Raw genomic sequence first — 20000 nt, forward strand, 5'->3', positions numbered from 1 at the left:
CATTCGCACGTCCGACAAGAACTCGAGGAACCTTTACGAAAGGCAGTGGCCGGCGAGTTTTAAGAGTATTGTCAAGACACCACTGATTCAATGTTCAAGCGCCTCGTCCCCACTCTTTTTTTTTGGATCGCGGCTCCGCCGCCAAAACTTTAATCACACAATACCGCCAGCTGCGCAGGCTAAGAAAGCCTCTGTCTGTAGGTTTGGGAGATAGCTTCAGGCTCTGAGATGGAATCTCTGAATGGGGTGAAACCTTTGACGATCGAACGTTTCATTATTGTCTCCCTGTTGATCAAAATATTGTAATTGTTTAATGTGTGAAAATACAGGGGAAAATAATTATAATATATAGCTTGAATTTAAATAAAACATCCTTTAACTTCTCTTCCGTCCCAAGACGGAGTTAGAACATATTAACTAGTTAATATCTCTTTGGTTTATTTTCTGTCTGTAAACAAAACAAAAATTATCTCTTATTTTTTCTTCCTCTATTTGTACTTATACTTTTAAAAGGGGTGTCAGCCTGTGTCAGGTGGCTATAGATCGTTATAGCTTGTTCATCGGGAAGAGCATTGGCCCTCATTGGTGCCGCCTTATTTCGCTTGCTTTCTTTCCTTTAGTCAAGAGTCTTCACCGATTTTTGCGGTCAGTTGATGGATGACACAGGGGGGTGGGCGGAGGGGGGTGGGAGGACAACCTTACAAAGGTTTATACGGTAATGCTTTTTCCTAAGGACAAAACCCCTTTTATGCCAAACAGAATACATAACTCCTACAGAGAATGGTACCCCCTTCATGTATCCAGAAGCGTTTCCGGTTGATAGCTGAGCTACAAATCGACAAAATCAAGAGAGAAAAATTCAACACATTTAAAGTTATTATTTGGAAACAATTTATGTACAAGTGAAAAGGTATAGACGAGAGCTAAGAACTAAAACCTTAACAAAAATGTGCAAATGTTAAAGAAAACAATGCAGAGCTACTTTGAAACTCTAGAATTCGGATGGCCATCTATCTTTTATTGCAATTCATGAATATCGGTAAGCATTCGGCATCCAGGTGACCCATTGTTCCTTTCCCTAGCAGTTCTTTCGCTTCAGAAGTGCAGTTCATATCTAAGTGTGGTCTTAACTTTTATTTTTCTCAGAGGTCTGTGCTATTTGTCTTGATCAAAAATCAAGCCCACGAAGTTTGAAGTGCAAGCACAGTTTTTGTTCAGAATGCATTCAAACTGCTTTAAATGTGTGTAACAAGTGCCCGGTATGTCAACAGCCTCAAGGTATCATTCAAGGGAACCAGCCTCGTGGACAGATGACATTTCATATTGATCGTTACAGCGTTCCAGGCTATGAAGGTAAAATCCCAAACCCGCAAAAATCAACTCTACGCACTTTCATCGCTATTACTATATACATTTCTGTTTGGCTTGTGCTAGCCTTATTGAAAAGAAAGCAACAACAATAACAACAAGTCATATTTAAAGTTGTTAAAATTGGCTCTGGACGTGGCAAATGTATGTCCTTTTGTATTTAATATTATTAAAAACGGAATCATTGGATAATGCAATTCTAGAGCTCTGATTGGCTTAGTCATCATGGTATGTGAGCCATTAGTATATACACACTCAGTGATCTTGGTGAGCAATCTGATTGGTTCGCTCGATCTCGAACTATTCAACAATATTCACCTCCTAGCGAGTGGATAATGTGTGAGCTCGGTGTTTTCCCTTTTTTTAGAGAATGATCTTTTAAAAGTCGACAAAATCCTAGGGTTGACCTTTTTAAGGCAAGAAAAGACTTCGAAGGATTCAAAACGGCGTTTCTCCATTTACTGCAACTGAGTTTTGTGCTCAATGGATTGTATACAACTCCCGTTTATTCGTGTAGAAGAGGCCGTTTCGTGAACTCACCTCGATTTCAAAGAATAATTTTTAATTATACTATGCTCCCCAAATATGGTAACTGTACGCGTCTGCTCAAAATTAAAAACAAGCTGAAAATTAGTTGCTTTTACAAATAAAATCGGGCGGGAAGAATTCTCGATATCTTGTGGGCGTTTTTAATTAAACAATTATTCCACTCGCGCTTGTTGGCTATGAGATAATTATAGCCAACTCGGCATTACGCGCCTCGTTGTCTCCATCTTATATCCAGTACGCACTCGTGGACGGAGTAATTGTTAATAAAATTGACGTGTATCTATTATCAATGTAGGTACTGTTTCAAACATACCACGTATAACCACAAATGCTTATTCTGCTGCTTATTCTTCGGCGTCAATTTACATTCTAATGTTGCCATTATATGAAACTTTTGTAGGCTACTGCACAATCGTCATCGATTATCACTTTCCTTCGGGATTTCAAGGTCCAGAACATCCAAATCCTGGTCGGTATTATGACGGCACTTCACGTACTGCTTATCTTCCAGACAATCGTGAAGGACGAGAGGTGCTTCAGCTTCTGAGGAGAGCCTTTGATGCTCGACTGGTATTTACAATCGGTACCTCAAATACAACAGGGCTTTCAAATCAAGTGATATGGAATGATATTCATCACAAGACCAGCAGATTTGGGGGTTCTTACGGGTAAGGAGAAAATCTGGATAAGCAATATATATATATAGTCCATACATGTTTTCCTGGTACCTCTCGTCACTAGTCCGTTCTGGGCCAATTTAGCCTCACGTCAAGCAGACCTGAAGACTTAGACTATATACTACGAGTATGCTACTGCAAGGTTCTGTAACGCAATAAGTGAAGCAAAGGTTTTGCAACATAAATATCGCAATTGTAGAATCGAGTAGTCAGGGAGTCATTCTTTGAGGTTAATACTGTGATAATAATTATAATCATATATGATACAATTGTTTCCTCGTTTTGCATGTACCTATAGTATCCAGTATCTTTGTATCCTTGTATCTATCTATTCATCCGATCCATCTACCACTACCGCTCTGCTTCCTTGTCTTTTGTCCATCCATCAGTTCGTCCGTCGCTTTATTTTTTTCTTGAATTCATTCATCTATCCATCCAACAATGTTTTGTGCTGCCCTACTATCTACCCGTTTCATGTATCCTTTATGGCCTAATAGCTTTCGCTTATTGCTAACAGGGATTATCTTAGCTTGCTTGAAGCTTTTAAAGCAGTCCTCTTTACCCATTAACGTGATTTTGTCTTTGTTTAAGGTTTGGCTATCCCGATCCAGACTATTTTCGGAGGGTCAAAGAAGAATTGGCTGCTAAAGGAATCCAATGAATGATAGTGTCTTAAATTAGGTTCTACATGCGGTGTAATCTTCACTGCTATTTTCAATTTTTTGCCATTAAGAGTTTCAGAAATTACGAAATCGAGCATTGAACTTGAGAAAGGGGCTACTATTAGGAAAATGTATTTCCAAACACAAACAGTTTTTCCTCGTGCATGTGGCCGGTTTAAAATGGTTACAACGCTAACTGGATCAAGCTTTAAATCACGAAAGAAGGAGCGTAATTAATCAAGCAATTCTCGAAGAAGGATACTAACTAAGAGAATGGTCGGTGAAGAAGGTTTTGTCGATTTCACAGTACATATGCCAGTTAGTGGTCATGGTCAGTACGTTCATTATTATTTTCTGTTTTGTTTTATCTTTTTTTTGATAAACTCAGATGCTTGTTAATAAAGAAGGAAGCAGTTAGCTTGTTTTTAATTTCCATATTTTAACAGTTTTGCCTCTTGCTACTATAATCAGGTCAGTGAACAAGAAAACGTGCGGTTGAATTTCAATTTGCGGAAAATATTTTGAACTTTCGGTTAAAAGTCAGTTTATCTGTTCTCAGAAAATTAGTTTGTCATGGCGTAGTCCGTGGCGTATAGGACTGTTGATATAACGTTTTGTAGATATTTTGTAGGCAACTGAATGCCTTTTTCGGGCTATGCATGTTCAAAAGTATACCGGATAGCTTTTGGTGTCGGTCAATAGTCCGGTATGTAAAGTGTAAACATATAGCCTTAGAATGACATTTTCCATGGCAGCAAAAGTGCAAGAAATAGTTTAAACCACACGTGCAAGTGTAGCGATACGTTTGCCAATGTGCAAATGTGGGCATTTAAATCACTGATAAAGATTCATTTTGCGGGAAAGTATTTTGGCCTGACACCATTAAAGGAGACGGGGAAGAAGTACAGGAAAAATAATCTCGCTCAGTGTTACTTGAGATGCCGGGCTATTGACTTCTAAGGCCTCTTGCCTCGTTACCGTTAGGCAGCCTGTATATATATGTCCGGTAGGGATATTACGGAATGCAGACAAGACAGCCTCCAGGGCCATGTTATTCAAAGCAGGATCAAGATAATCCAGGATTGGCGCGAAGTTAAAACACAGATCTGAACTTCTGCAAGGCAAAGTCGGGTTGATAATTTTTGCCAACAGTTCCTTGTTTGGATGCTCCAAAATCACCAGTTAAAATAAACAGAAAACTGAGCTGGAATAAAATTTTGCACGCCCTCAGTGGCTAGCGATTATCGGCCGTCAAAGCAACTGGGCACGCTGGGCAAGCTTTTGTTAGATAGGCTGCCAACTAAAACTGTTGTCAGTTACCTGAAAAAAGACATTACCTTGATTTGTGTTTTTGCATGGCATGGTCGGAGTGCTGTATGTTTCTGTTGTTAGCAATAGCAAGAGATCATCTTTCTTTTTCGCTCTAGATAAACTTCTGTTCATAAATTTACTGTGATAGTTAAAATTCGCTTAAGATAAATCAGGAATGATCAAGTATGGCTTACAATGCTTATTTCATATTATTGTAAACAAAAAATAAAAGTAGATGTGTGTGCTGGATAAAAGGCTTTCTTTCTTTACGTTCGTATGTTCTCGGACCTTGAAGGGTAACTCGGTCCACCACACCCTAGAAAAAAACATATTTACCGTGTCCTAAACAGAGGGTATAATTTCGTGCTAATTATAAACGGGGTATTGCCAGCAGGATAGATTTCATTTGCTCAAGACAATGTAATCGTGACTTATGAATGAATTTAAAACAAGACAGCGTGTATTTTCCCCTTTCTCCTAAAAAGGGTAATAAAATTGAAGGTGTTGTCAAACAGAGCATGTATTTCAGGATTCTTTTATTTCTTAAAGAGCGTCAGGGTTTCAAACCAAGAGAGAATGAGTGTTTCAAACCCATACACAAATATTGGTCTAGCATCTCTCCCCCACCCCTCCTCGGGATAACAATGGATAAAGAACGGAGTCTGATTAACAATGACGAAACCATCTAAACGCGGACCTGCGTGAGAGGCTATAGTAGGCAGTATAGTAGGCTAGACTAGCTACAAAATAAAATATTTAGTCCCTTATGTGTGACCTTTTTTAAACAGTGACTTTAGAATTCACTGTGTGCTTAGTTTCTTTTGCAATCACTTTTGACCTACAGAAGTGTAAGGCTTTTATTATATTTTGTTTATTCTCCAGCGCAGGTCGAGAAAATACATGTGAAGGGGGAAAGGGGAGAAAGTACACGTGAAGTTCTTTAAGACTGTATGTTGCACACCGTTGCACCAGCAATTTCAATTACATCATTTCCCGATTTTAATACGTGAGAGGAACCTGGGGACAAGCTGAAAGTTACACACGGAACTTCCGCTAATTCTGGGAAAGATCGTTGTTTCTTTAAGTTGTATCTCCACACTTCGCACCGGTTTTCCCTTGGCAATGATGGCGCAAAGTAAGATATTTTAAAATGCTTAGAGGAGTATGACAAAGCTAACAGCAAAAAATGCTGAACTGCCGCCTTCAAACGCCTGTCAGGAGAAGTTTCGGTTTTGGTAGTGGCGCGTCCGGTTGTTTGCATGTGTTACTACCTGGACACTTATGATTATCAAAAAGGCTAGGAGTCGTTCGTTTCATCGGTGAAAGTGGGAAATGAACTTCTTTCAAGAAATACAGCCAGTTACCGATTCCTTCCATTTAAGAAACTTAAGCAGAGGAGTGAAGACCCACGTTAACTATAACCTACAATAGGTAACATTTATATTTAGTATCGCCTATCTTCCGTGATTAGGCGTTGTATCATATTTTTCCACAGAGAGCTGTCCTATTTGTCTTGATCCTATGTCAAGTCCAAGAAGTTTAGAGTGCAAGCACAGTTTTTGTGTAGAGTGTATTCAAACTGCTTTAAATGTGTGCAACAGGTGCCCGGTCTGTCAACAGCCTCAAGGTGTTATTACAGGAAACCAGCCTCGTGGACAGATGACTTTCTATACTGATCGTAATGGCGTTCCAGGCTACGAAGGTAAAACTCTTTAGAGCCAGAATTTAAACAATAAATTTGCATAGCTGCTAGCCAGGTGAGTGAAAACGAGAGCGAAAGTAGCGTCTTGGCAAATTTCTTGGAACATTGGAAAGTTTTTACATTTTACAGTTTTTATTTTTTTGCAACAGCATTATGGCCGGCCGCTTTGACAGTTCCATGTTTGGATGCTCTAAAATGATAAATCAAAATAAGCGGAAAACTGATTTAGAGCAGGAACCTGGCATAAAATTTTGCACGCCCTCAGTGACTAGCGATTATCGGCCGTCAAAGCAACTGGGCCCAGGAGACAAGCTGCTGTTAGATAGGCAGCCACCTGTGACGTGATGTTTAAACGCTCTATTGAATGTAACATTTGCAGGCTACGGGAAAATTGTCATCAGTTATCAGTTTCCCTCTGGAGTACAAGGCTCGGAACATCCAAACCCTGGTCAGCATTATCAAGGCAACAGGGCTTTCAAATCAAGTGATATGGAATGATATTCATCACAAGACTAGCATATCTGGAGGTCCTAATGGGTAAGGAATTAATTATAGGTTCGCCTAGTGCCATTTAAGGCACCCTTTAGTAATTTCATATCAAAAGACTTAAAATTACCCATATCTTGTTATTTTCGACTACTGTGTTCAATGTTAAGTGACTCAAGTCTTGTGAACATATTCAGTTCACAGAAAAGAAATCGTGCTTATTATAAAATCGCCCAGTCACTAGGACAAGTATTCAACTGAATGATGCTCGCCTAAAACTGGGATGAAGAAGGATCTGGATTTGATTCACAGTTCAATAATAGAGCTGTAATTTGTCCATTCATCTATTCTTGCTTCCTACTGTCTCCTTGTCTAACAATTGTGTTCGATTAACACTGAGAGGAAATAAGCCCCATTTCAGTTCAACACCGATGGACTGGGTCCGTGCACACTTCGGCCAATCTAATTTTCCATTTTCCTAACAAAAACGGAAAAAGGAAATATGACTTATTCTTATTATATTTACATATTTTAAAGTACAGAAAAAAAAAGAAAAAAAGAAAATGGTCAGGAAAATTGATCATTTTTTTCATTTTTCTGATTTTGAAGTCCGCTTCAAAAATACAAAAAATACTGTAAACGGCTAAAAGCGATATTTGCTATTTTTTATTTTCTTGCTATTGTTAGAAAATGAGAAAAATGAAATAATCTCCGATTCCTAACTCATTTTTCTATTTTTCCGTTTTTCGCAAAAAATAGAAAAAAGGAAAAATGAAAAAATCATATTTATTCGCACCATTTTTTCATTTTTTTCCGTTTTGTTCAAAAAATGAAAAAAAAGAAAAATAGCATACCTATCGCCTAATTTTCCATAGTTCCATTTTAACAATAAAAATGAAAATATGACAAGTGTTGCGAGCAATTTTCTATTTTTCCTTTTTTTTTTGAATAAATAGAAAAACTTTAACGATACACCCTTTCAGACAGTTTTTCATTTTTTATTTTATTGAAAAAATGGCGCAGAAAAGTGAGAAGTTATGAATATTTTAACGGTGAAGAAAAGAAAAACCTAATTCGTATCCACTATCGACTGACTAATTTGGTAAGAAGATTTACACAGAGTCGGCGGAGATGTAAGGGAATTTTTTTTTGGGGGGGGGGGGGGGGCGGCTTAGTTTTCGAGATGCGGACGTAGTTCCATTCACTTTTGATCTCGATTTCCCTGAAGGTTTGAGTTGTCGGGAGTCGACTGTGGATGAAAGCGGCGGGAAAACCGTACCGTACCGGTCGTGGAAATGAAGAATGTGAGAAAGGGTACGAGGAAGGAGGAGAAGTCGTGAAAATTGGTAAAACGGGGGCGGTAACTCAACGGTTTTCAGGCCGGCAACACTATGGTCCCATCACAAAAAAAGCGGTTCGTGAGAGAGATTAAGGGGAAAATAAGAAGGTCGTTGAACAGTCACGTGCACAAAATAAATAAAGGGCACGCCAGTGAAGAGGTCAGACACTTTTAAATGAAATAGATGCTCAAAAGTATACTGCTTAGCCTGCCGAAATAATGGATCTTGCCGCAGAACGAGTGTTTTAGGATTGCAAGAGTAAAGTATATTGAATTACTATTATGGAGGGAAACATCACGAGGCGCCAAGAATTTCTTCACGACGGGTACGGTACGGTTTTCCCGCCGCTTTCATCCACAGTCGACTCCCGACAACTCAAACCTTCAGGGAAATCGAGATCAAAAGTGAATGGAACTACGTCCACATCTCGAAAACTAAGCCCCCCCCCCCCCCCACAAATTCCCCCACATCTCCGCCGACTCTGTGTAAATCTTCTAACCAAATTAGTCAGTCGATCTATTTATCCAAAAAAAGAGGAAAAATAGAAAATTGCTCGCAACACTTGTCATATTTTCATTTTTCTTTTTAAAATGGAACTATGTAAAATTAGGCGATAGGTATGCTATTTTTCTATTTTTTCATTTTTTCCATTTTGTTCAAAACATGAAAAAATAGAAAAATGGCATACCTATCGCCTAATTTTCCATAATTAACAAGAAAAATGAAAAAAATGACAAGTGTTGCGAATAATTTTTCCGTTTTTTCAATAAATAGAAAACAAACAAACAAACAAAAACGGACAATTTTTTATCTTTTGTTTTAATGAAAAATAGCAAAGAAAAACTTAAATCATGAACATTTACCAATAAAGAAAAGAAAAACCTAATCCACTTTAGACTCAGTAGTTTTGTTAGACGATTTACACAGGGTTGGCGGAGACGTGGGATGGGGAGGGTGGGTGGGGGCCCTTTAGTTCTCGGAATGCGAACGTAGTTTCATTCACTTTTGGATTTGATTAGCTGATTCCTTTACCTCATTACTTAGGACTCACTCTGTGACCTGTTCTAAGACTGCGTCACCATAAAGTGTTCCTGTTCCGTTCAAACTGTAGAACGTTTCCCCATACTTGTCGCATGGGTTTCCCAGCATTAGCGATCTTTGCTCTCGTCTTTCCAGGACTGAGTTGCTTAAAAGGTGGATAACGCTATCCGCTAAATAAATAACGATCCAGTAGATAACGCAATTGGTTTCCGTAAAATTAGATACATAAAAAATTATCAGGCCGCTGGGTAGTGGCCTATCCGGTGGACAGTCGCTATCCAACGTTTAAACAAATGTATGAGCAAATGTATGGGGCCAGAATCATTGAGATGTTCTCTCCCGCGAGCGTATACTAGCCGCCTCGTTATGTTTCTCCTCAATAATATTAATTCAATATACTTTAGTCTTGCAATCCTAAAAGACCCGTTCTGCGGCAAGATCCGTTATTTCGACTTGCTAAGCAGTCTACTATTGAGCATCTACTTCATTTAAAAGCGTCTGACCTCTTCACTGGCGTGCTCTTTGTTTATTTTGCGCATGTGACTGTTCAACGACCTTATTCTTAACTCCTTCCCCTTAATCTCTCTCACGAACCGCTTTTTTTTTGCTGGGACCATAGTGTTGCTGGCATGAAAACCGTTGAGTTACCCCCCCCCCACTTTTCCCGTACCAATTTTCACGCCTTCTCCTCCCCCCTCGTACCCTCTCTTATATTCTTTTCACGACGGGTACGGTACGGTTTTCCCGCCGCTTTCATCCACAGTCGACCCCCGACAATTCAAACCTTCAGGGAAATCGAGATCAAAAGTGAATGGAACTACGTCCGCATTTCGAAAACTAAGCCCTCCCCCGCCCCCAAATTCCCCCACATCTCCGCCGACCCTGGGTAAATCTTCTAACCAAATTAGCGAGTCTCTTCTTCACCGTTAAAATATTCATAACTTCTCACTTTTCTGCGCCATTTTTCAATAAAATAAAAAGGGAAAAACTGTCTGAAAGGGTGTATCGTTTTAAAGTTTTACTGTTTATTAAATAAATTAAAAAAATAGAAAATTGCTCGCAACACTTGTAATTTTTTCATTTTTCTTATTAAAATGGAATTATGGAAAATTGGGCGATTGGTATGCTATTTTTCTATTTTTTCATTTTTTTGAACAAAATGGAAAAAATGAAAAAATGGTGGGAATAAATATGATTTTTTTCATTTTCCTGTTTTTCTATTTTTGGGGAAAAACGGAAAAATAGAAAGATGAGTTAGGAATCGGACATTATTTCATTTTTCACATTTTCTAACAATAGCAAGAAAATAAAAAATAGCAAAATATCGCTTTTAGCCGTTTACCGTATTTTTTGTATTTTTGAAGCGGACTTCAAAATTAGAAAAATGAAAAAATGATCAATTTTCCTGACCATTTTTTTTTTTTTGTATTTTTGTCTGTACTTTAAAATATGTAAATATGACAAGGATAAGTAATATTGCCTGTTTCCGTTTTTGTTGGAAAAATAGAAAATTAGATTGGCCGAAGTGTGCACGGACCATCGCTTTTAGCCGTTTACAGTAATTTTTGTATTTTTGAAGCGGACTTCAAAATCAGAAAAATGAAAAAATGATCAATTTTCCTGACCATTTTCTTTTTTTCTATTTTTTTCTGTACTTTAAAATATGTAAATATAATAAGAATAAGTCATATTTCCTTTTTCCGTTTTTGTTAGGAAAATGGAAAATTAGATTGGCCGAAGTGTGCACGGACCGGACTGAAGCAACCGTTTTAAGTCTTATATTCATAAATGCGATTTTTTATTTTCAAGGTTTGGATATAACCGATCCAGGCTACCTACGGAGAGTCAAAGAAGAGTTGGCTGCTAAAGGAATCCGATGAATTCGTCATCTTCAGTTTTGTAAACCATTACGCAATGTACTATTAATAGACCGTTTTGAGATGTTACACAGTATACAGCTCCTTTTGAAATTGTTTAGACATTTGAAGATAATAAAATTCGAACGTAACAGGGATTATAGCAATCAATATCCTTTTTTGCCTATAAGTTTGTTTAATAATTACCAATAGACAGAATAGAATGCAAAAGAGAAACTGATTCAAGAAGTGATTCCCCAAAAGAAACGCTGAATTGAGGAATATCCATGTAGAAGTAGACGCAGTACTGTAGTACTTCATACTTCCAATGTATGATAGGACATCAGTTTTCAGTGTAAGGCAAGAAAACAAACAAAACAAAAACAAAATATCCCTGCGACACTAAAAGCTAGGGGAGCTTTTAGACCCTATTTTTTAGACCAAGTCAAATTTAGAAGGATTTGTATGGAGTCATCAGAGCACAACTGAGCTAATGACTCAGAGACAATTTGCCCCGCGACGATAATTTTTGGCAAGTAGGCGTCTTGGACATTGTTCTTTCAGAATATCTTGACAAATCCCATAATTTCACAAATTTAATTTTTATGACGTCATCACTCTAGAACTCTATAGAGTTAGAAATTCTATGAAGATTGCGGCTGTTTACTTTTAAACCACAATTTTCCCAGAAATTCCTGTTGGGATATAAATGGTAAACGTTTTTTTGGTTTGTCCCACTGGAAAATTCCCGGGACAAACAGAAATTCTGAAAAGGTAGTCCCGTTTTCCCGGTTGGGGCGTTCCGAATATAATGGAAATTCGTTTACCATTTACAAGTTTCTTGAGTTTCGTACCAGTTTCATGTTGTAACTAGAATCCAGTCTAGCGCGGCGCGATAATCCGGAAATTTTAGGTAAATGGTAAACGACACGTGCCGTTCTTACCGATTGAAGATTCCTAACCAAAATTTCCGGAATTTTTTTATAAATAGTGAAAAACCATTTTGCGACCACGGTGACAGCTTAGTCTGTAATATAGAGGTGTACTCTTCAAAAGAAGACGTTTGTTTTTATTCACATGCGTAGTACTAGCATTAAGAATTAGCCCTGTGTAGGATACAATGAGTGGGAGCAAGAGGTGGGGGATTGACTCCTCCGTCCCTTTGATTTTTGCCATGGTATGGTATTTTGGAAATATATAAAAACAAAACAAACAGGTGAGATGCAGTCACGGGCTGATTGATCAAGTGCTATTGAGGACAGCGCATGATTCGCGCTTACCGTTTATTGAGAAGGACCACCTTTAGAAGTAATGGCACAAAGTAAGAGCTTTTTTGATGATGTCAAAAAAGAATTGGAATGTCTTTGCCAGGAACATTTTACTCAAATCAATGAACCAAAAATATTGAAATGTCTCCACACTTTCTGCAAGACTTGTCTGGAAGCTTGGGTACGGCAGCATCGGGAAGGACAGTTGAGTTGTCCGACATGTCTCGTCAAATCACCGAGTGCTCTAACAGCGACATTAACAGCCTCCCATCCAACCTGTTTTACAAGCAGATGGTTGAAATAGTGGAGGCTTACAGCGGCCAAGAAGAAGAAGATTTGACTCATTGTGGATCCTGCGACGAAAAGAAAGCTCTGAAGTTTTACTGCTTTGAATGCAACGGCTTTTTATGCGATGACTGCGTGGGCGTCCACAAGAAAGGGAAAATTTTTAGCGACCACCATGTAAAAGATGTCAGAAATTTCCAGTCCTGCGATGTGCAAGATTATGCTCGCAGGGCAAATTATTGTACAGTACATATAGATGAAATGAGGTTTTACTGCGAAAATTGCAAAAGGTGCATTTGCCGTGACTGCGCCATTTTGGAACATCACGATCACAACAAGATTTCGCTTGACCGGGGACTTGAAAACATCAAGTCTGAAATTGACATCAGAGTTCATGAAGCTCAGGAAAACGGGTCTCGTTTGAGAAGTTACAAAGTCTCTCTGGAGAAAAGAAGAATGAAAGTAAATGGCAGTATCGAAGAAGCGACAAAAGAAGTGAAGCGAGTAGCTGAACTCTGCATATTATCAATTCGCCAGCACGAAGCAAGTGCATGTGACCGAACAATTAATCAAGCAGAAACAAGCCTTTACAAATGCATTTGACAATCAAATGAGCATGTTAGATGGTAAACTCATGGAAATTGAATTGAGAGCACCTTAGCCTTTTCAGAGGAGATTCTTCTTCGAAATAACTTACCGGAAATTTTAAACGTCAAAGCAGTACTCGAAGAGAAGCTTAGAGAAGTCTCTGTCCGCTTGCAACCTTTGGGAGCTATGCCGAAGCTCGGTTACTCGGAGGTCAAGTACATTCAAAATGATATCTTTCTAAAAGACGCACCGGGAAAGTTAGTCACAAGCGACACTGAGCCTTTATTATCAGTTGCAGAAGGCAAGAATCTCACAAAGGGGCTGGTAGGCGAGGATGGAACTTTTACGGTTACTACAAAGAATGCACAAGGTCAAACAAGTTACTGTGCGATAGATGAAGTCATTGCAAATATCAATTCATTTTCGGGGCACGAGACACTGCAGACGGTTGTGACAGACTGGAAGGACGGCCGTTATTCAGTCTCTTACAAGCCAAAAACCCCTGGAAAGTTCACTGTGTCGGTCGAAGTACTAGGAAGCCCGATCATGGGCAGTCCATTTACTTTAGAAGTGAAAAATCAACCAGACATCAAGGAGCAAGGTGAAGTTCTTTTTTTTTCCAAAATAGTTGTTTTTCCATTAAAAAGTGGGAAAAGATCATTGAAGTTAATATTAATGAGCGAGGGTGAAAAAACTTCATTTATTTTGTTCTAGATAGATCCAGGACACAATTCCAGTCCTGATTTAAAAGCAAAGAAAGTCAGTTTCACTTTCGTAATGAGCTTGAATTTTAAAAATGTTTGATAGATTTTGGTCACCCAATCAGATCACTCTGCAAATCAAGAGCTAATATCACGCAGGTTAACTCTGTACAAAATATAAAAGTTTAAATAGTCGGTGAAACCTGTTGGAAATCGTTACAAACAGATACTAGGAGGGTACCGCGGGAATAACCTTTATGAACGTATCCGACAGCCTTAAAAGGTGTTTAAATGTTGAGATTTTGAGCATTTACAACCGTGGCAAAGTTGTGGCAACCTTTACGTACCATATCCATTTCTGTTGATATTGCTATTTGTGAAACGTACTTTTAACGTGGCTCACGAGTGTAAAACCGTATTAACTTGGATGATGTGTACAGTTAACCCGATTTTTACTCTGCTCTTCTAGTTGTTTTATCACTTCTGCAGCATAAACAGGAATTTGAGGGAATGGTTTTAACAGTCGCACCATATTTAGATACTTTACTTAGCAGAAATGACAAGTACTTTGAGGTAATAGTTAACTTTTGGAATTTTTTTGTGTGTGGTCAAACGACTGGTGGTTTAGGTTTAAAATCAGTTGCAGTCGCCTCATAACTCCAAAAGCCCCTATAACGCTTTTACTTTAAAAGAGGCCACAATTTAAAAAACAGTGGTAACATTGGATTTGAACCGGTGATGTTATGGAACACCAAAATTTCAGTGCATATACCTTGTTTTTCACCGTGCTAGTTCACCGTATGCATAGTACTGAACTTTTTCCCTGGCAGAACAGGTTTAAGCACAGGGCCCAGACTCACAACAGCCCACTGGAAGCTAAATTATAAGGCTTTGTATGAACTTGTATGGGAATTTATCGAAAGATCGATGAAACGCTTAAAATGCACATAAAAAGCCATCTAAGTGTCCAGACCTCATAAATAGTTGTGTCTGTGTTGTTTTCTTACTGTTTCCTGCCCTATAAACGCCATTTTAGCAAGTTATGATGTTTTGGTTTCTCACCCACTAAGCTAAGACGACTAAGACAAGGGACTCAAAACTCGCGGGCTGTACTAGGCTTCCCAAAGGAAAAGCTCCAAAAATTACTTTCAGTTCAGTCCAATCCCGAACTTCGCTTGAGCATCTTTCCTTCCTTATCGATTTTGTTCCAAACATCCAGTCATGATGGTCTGGGCTCCATGTGGTTTAAGCGGCGAGAGATAAGTCTAACATAAAAATGATTGTGCGACGCTGTCAACATCATGTCATGTTCCTTTGGTCTCAGTGTGCCAGAATGAGTTTATGGGAGAGCGCATAGTATGAGTTAGATCGTATATTTAACTCCTTTTCGTCTTTCTTTAATAACAGGTTTTTGAAGTGGTTTCTGCAAACCTTTGCTTTGAATTTGTGGAATATTTATCCCGCAAAAAAACCAGAGCTGTCTTGAAAGACATGAAAGCCAGGACTGGCGTCGAGTGGATTGAATCAAGGGAGAATTTCATTATGTCAGGAACTTTTAAACAAGTGGAGGAGGCTCATTCCTTTTTGCAGGAGAATGCAAGTCAGTCTTATCTCGAGCATGAAGGAGTGGAAGTAAAGAGGGAACAACAGCAGTTCATGGTAGAAGATTCACATGACTACTCCAGCTGTGTCAAGACAACAAGTAGTCGGCTAGAGACCTTCTTACTAGGCAAGTGAAATATCGGTTGTTGTCTGGCTTTATCGTCCACAAATGTTATCTGAAGACATAGGTCGAAATCCAGGGTGGCCCTTCTTTTAGGTAACTTTGGATGCATCCTTGGTGTTATTAGTAGGTCCACACGACGTATGTCCTTCCCTGCATTTTGATCCTCCCTTGACTTTGAGTTCGTGATATCATAAGTTTTTTTACCATTTAGTGCCCTTACTAATTCATCAGATAAGTCTTAGTTTTTTCCATGTTTTTGAAATCGTACCAAATGCAATGACATCTTTGGAGGAAAACTGACTCCATTTGGAGTTTTAACCCATTCGCGTCCAAGATAATACTATACAACTTTCCTCGAGTATACCAGCCATAAATTTAACTGAAAGCGAAGAACTCGGGACAAAACTCTTCATTCAAGGTGTCTCGATACAGTTTCTCGAAGACCAACAACAACAACAACAACTGTAAGCTTTATTTGCATGACTATAACAAAGTATTACAGTATTGCAAAAGCTACTTCAAATTAACCATTGATTCCTTTTAAATTAAATATTTAAAATGATTTGAAACATATTAATCATTGCTTATTTTGAACCATCAGTAGGATTTATTTAATTATTCCTGTGATAAGTTTTTCTCCAGAGACCATACCGATGTCTTTCAGTCGCCTTAAAAGTGATTTTATCCTTGTCCGATCGCCAGAAAATTTTCACCAGTGATTGACTATATGAATTAAAGTTGGTCAAAATACCGTTTTTAGTAAAATCGATATCACTATGACAACAATTAACAAAAAACTTTCAAATCGATTAAATCCGAATTTTGCGCGATCTAGACCTGCTACTGAAAATCCGACGCCAGGAACTTAACGTGTGTTGTTTAGCAAATAACCTCTGCGAGAAGTAAAAAATTCTGTACGTTTGAATTCAAATAAAACGTGAACATATTTCAAATCTTATTTTTCAATAAAATTGTAACAGAAAGTAGTAACAACCTCAAGGCGCAGTCAAGGTCGAATCGTGATAGGAGAGGCAAGGGCAGAGGGTCAAAAGGTAGTGGCTCAACGAATAACTCTCCTGGCAGTTCTGATGCTCGTGACGATCATCCTTTGAGTGCAACAGCCACATCTTATAGTGGTGCAGTGAGACGAAATGTGGGCAAGAAGTATGGGAAGGCACCGACAATAGCTGATGGAGCCAAGGCAGATAAGGAAGAGGAAGGTAGAAATGGTATTTGTTACGTACAAACGCTTTAATTTATATACCGTCGAACCTCTCGGTACGGAAACCTCTCTAATACGGACACCTCTCTATTACGGACAGTTTCCAATGTCCCGACAAAATTCTCATTTATTTTCTTTAAAAAAAGCCCTCTATGATACGGACTCTCTCTAATACGGACAACGGACACTAAATCTCGGCCCCAGACAGTAAGTTCATATAAACTTAACCTCTTTATTACGGACACTGCGGTGATCAGGGGAATCCCGAATCCCGATTAGGTGAATCTCCACAGGGTGAATCCAGTCTAGTCTGGCTGATGAGCTTTGCAAGATGATGTAAAGCCCAGTCGCTGTATACCAAACAACGATTTGCGAGGGCTTCAATAACTACAGATAGCATAAAGATCTTTCTATTACATTTTGTACTCTAGTTACTGTTTACTACACTTGCAAAATAGCGAAAGACGCTTTCAGAATTGTGCTTTGTATGTTACAATTTTTTCATGCAACTATAGTGACCTCTTTTATACGGACACCTCTCTAATACGGACACTTCGCTCTGTCCTTTCGGTGTCCGTATTAGAGAGGTTCGACTGTAAATGATACCCTAAATACGCGACGGTTATATCTCGGAATAGTAAATATAGTTCAAAACTACTGGAAGGTGCAGTACGAACACTAATCTAAACCTGACCGATTATAGACCGCGCGAAAATTGTCTACAGACTGCCCACGTGCACTTCAGTAATGATCACTTTCTCTAAGGATTTTGTCACATACTCAGTCGTTTCAATATCTATAGTGATTTTTTAGAACCACACTTAAACGCGATACTGCATGGTACTTATTGCCCTCAGTGTGCACTCAGTCTCCTTTACTCCGAACAATCAAATTTTGTATTAAAGTTAGCATTATATTATCGTAATATATTGCAAACTTAGTATCACAGCTTTCTTGACATGATTACTTCTCCCCGTTTCAACTATCATTACAGGTGCAACTGGCGATATTAAACGAGACTTAGAAAGTAACCAGTCTGTTATCAGTTAATCTTTGCGAGATAAATCAGTTACAAGATCCTTAAGTTGGCATAAACTAAACAGTGAAATTACCCCTTTCCAGTAGCTTGGAGTACAAGTAAGAATGAGAAAAGAACAACCGTGACTAAGACGAACAGGTAGGTTTACTGTGGAATGTTACTGAAAGGGAACTCATCAAGAGAATGATATAATCGATTAATCTCAGTGATGTTGTGGCTAAGCCTGCATCAGTGAAAGAAGATCGTAAATGCCGTGAACAAATGTACATCTGAATGCTATGGTTGTTTTCCTTTTTTTTTTTTTAGAAAAATGCCCAATTTGTCTTGATCATATCACTGGGCCACGACGTTTGAAGTGTCGGCACGTGTTTTGTTCAGTGTGTCTTCAACAAGCGCTGAAAGTGAACAACAGGTGCCCCGTGTGTCAAGAACCTCAAGGAGCTCTTCGAGGAAACCAGCCACGAGGAGAAATGACAAGCTATCACGAGTCATATAGAAGTCTCCCAGGTTACCCTGGTAATTTTAAAACTCGTTTACAAACGACCAACCGCTGGCGACATTAGGGACCTACAGCGAACACGACGGTACTGTTAGTGGCACCGCGAGGTTCAAAAAGTAATAGGCCGAAAAATCAACAGCAACAGCAACGACAACTCTGCATGGGCGTCACAATAATAATAATAATAATGATATTAATAGTAATAATGATAAAAATACTGTAATAATAATAATGCAATGATGATGATAATAACCTCACAAATTTACTTCATAAGTGACGTTTCTAGTTCCGTCGCCATCGTCGTTGCTGTAACTTTCTTGTATCACAGAAATGATATGTGTAATGTTAGTAAGCAGCCAAGGCGGCGCCCTGAAAAGTAGGTTGTAGCGCAACATATCTAGTTGGTCGGGGAATAGGTGAAGGTGGAGTTCGTCAAAGAAAGCGACATATCAGTGACATATCAAGTTCTAGTCGTTCGACTGCTATTTTAGATTAACACAGCTGGGTCTCTGAATAAAGGCTCTCTCATTCGATTTGGTTGTCGAGCACGCCTCTCCAAGTGAAAATGAACTGACTTGATCCCGCTCAATTTTCTTTCGAAATGCTCCCATTTGAAAATCGAGGAAGGCTTAGAGCAGCGATTTGAGGGGCGGACTACTTTAATTTCTATGGGTGCGTAGGTTGTCAGTTTTTTTAAAAACCTCTTGAACTACAGCTTGACTAATTTATTCTTGCGCAAAGAGGAGTTGACGGACGAAAGGATCTGCACATGCCTGTACATATACTCTGCTTTGCCTGTTTACAGGGTGTGGCACAATCATCATCAGATATTACTTTCCATCTGGGGTTCAGGGCCCAGGACATCCACACCCTGGCCATCATTACGAGGGTACTTCAAGAGAAGCTTATCTTTCAGGCAACCGTGAAGGACATGAGGTTCTACAGCTACTAAAGAGAGCATTTGACGCTCGACTGGTGTTTACGGTTGGCACCTCAAATACAACGGGACGTCCAAATCAGGTGGTATGGAATGATATTCATCACAAAACTAGCACGAGTGGAGGACCTACTGGGTAAGAATACATAAATTAGCTGACCAGGGGATCACTTTAAGGCAAGAATCAATAAATTAATGAAAGGTGTTATGAACACCAGTAATTGTTACTGCTAAGGATAAGTCTGTGATGGACTAGCATCCCGGGCGGACCGTCCAGGATTGAGTTGCAATTCTCGTATGCACTTCATGCTACAGAAACCGGGATAAGCTTTGATACTATTGGCCTCATTGGCTTTATTTGCCCTTATCCCTCCCCTTTGCTTTTTTTCATACGCGTGCTCAGTTATTAAGGAATTTTTTGGAAAAAAAAATTTATAAACCTGAATTTGACCATATATGACGGGCCAGCAGCCTGATTAAAATAGTTAATAAAAAAGAGGGGAAACCAATTGAAAAACTGAAAGGGCTATTTGTTATTTAGTACACAGCTTTCAAGAAATATTGTCCCAGGAAAGCCACTCAATCAATTAAGAAATAATGTAACAAAATTATGAATCATTAATACACAGTTCTTCATCCCTTACAAACAGATGTTGTTTTGTTTAAACCTTTGGATATCCTGACCCAGATAACCTGCGGCGAGTTAAAGAAGAGCTGGCAGCTAAAGGAATCCGCTAATGAAA

General features: G+C 38.9%; 1 protein-coding gene and 2 pseudogenes across 1 annotated transcript in view; all 3 read left to right on the plus strand.

Moving 5' to 3' along the window:
- Window positions 1-4821, plus strand: part of LOC140927395 (uncharacterized) — a 12872-nt gene extending 8051 nt beyond the window's left edge. The window contains exons 5-7 of the mRNA XM_073377039.1: window positions 1147-1353; window positions 2318-2585; window positions 3186-4821. Coding sequence (XP_073233140.1) covers window positions 1147-1353; window positions 2318-2585; window positions 3186-3255 — 545 coding nt within the window. The 3' untranslated portion in view covers window positions 3256-4821. The remainder of the gene's footprint in view (window positions 1-1146; window positions 1354-2317; window positions 2586-3185) is intronic.
- An 843-nt stretch (window positions 4822-5664) lies between these two features.
- LOC140927403 (probable E3 ubiquitin-protein ligase DTX3) lies at window positions 5665-11141 on the plus strand (annotated as a pseudogene).
- Window positions 11142-12294: 1153 nt separating this feature from the next.
- The window catches only part of LOC140924841 (uncharacterized), an 8674-nt pseudogene continuing 968 nt past the window's right edge, over window positions 12295-20000 (plus strand).

This window comes from Porites lutea, chromosome 2 (assembly GCF_958299795.1).
Source record: "Porites lutea chromosome 2, jaPorLute2.1, whole genome shotgun sequence".
In the NCBI taxonomy this organism is placed as follows: Eukaryota; Metazoa; Cnidaria; class Anthozoa; order Scleractinia; family Poritidae; genus Porites; species Porites lutea.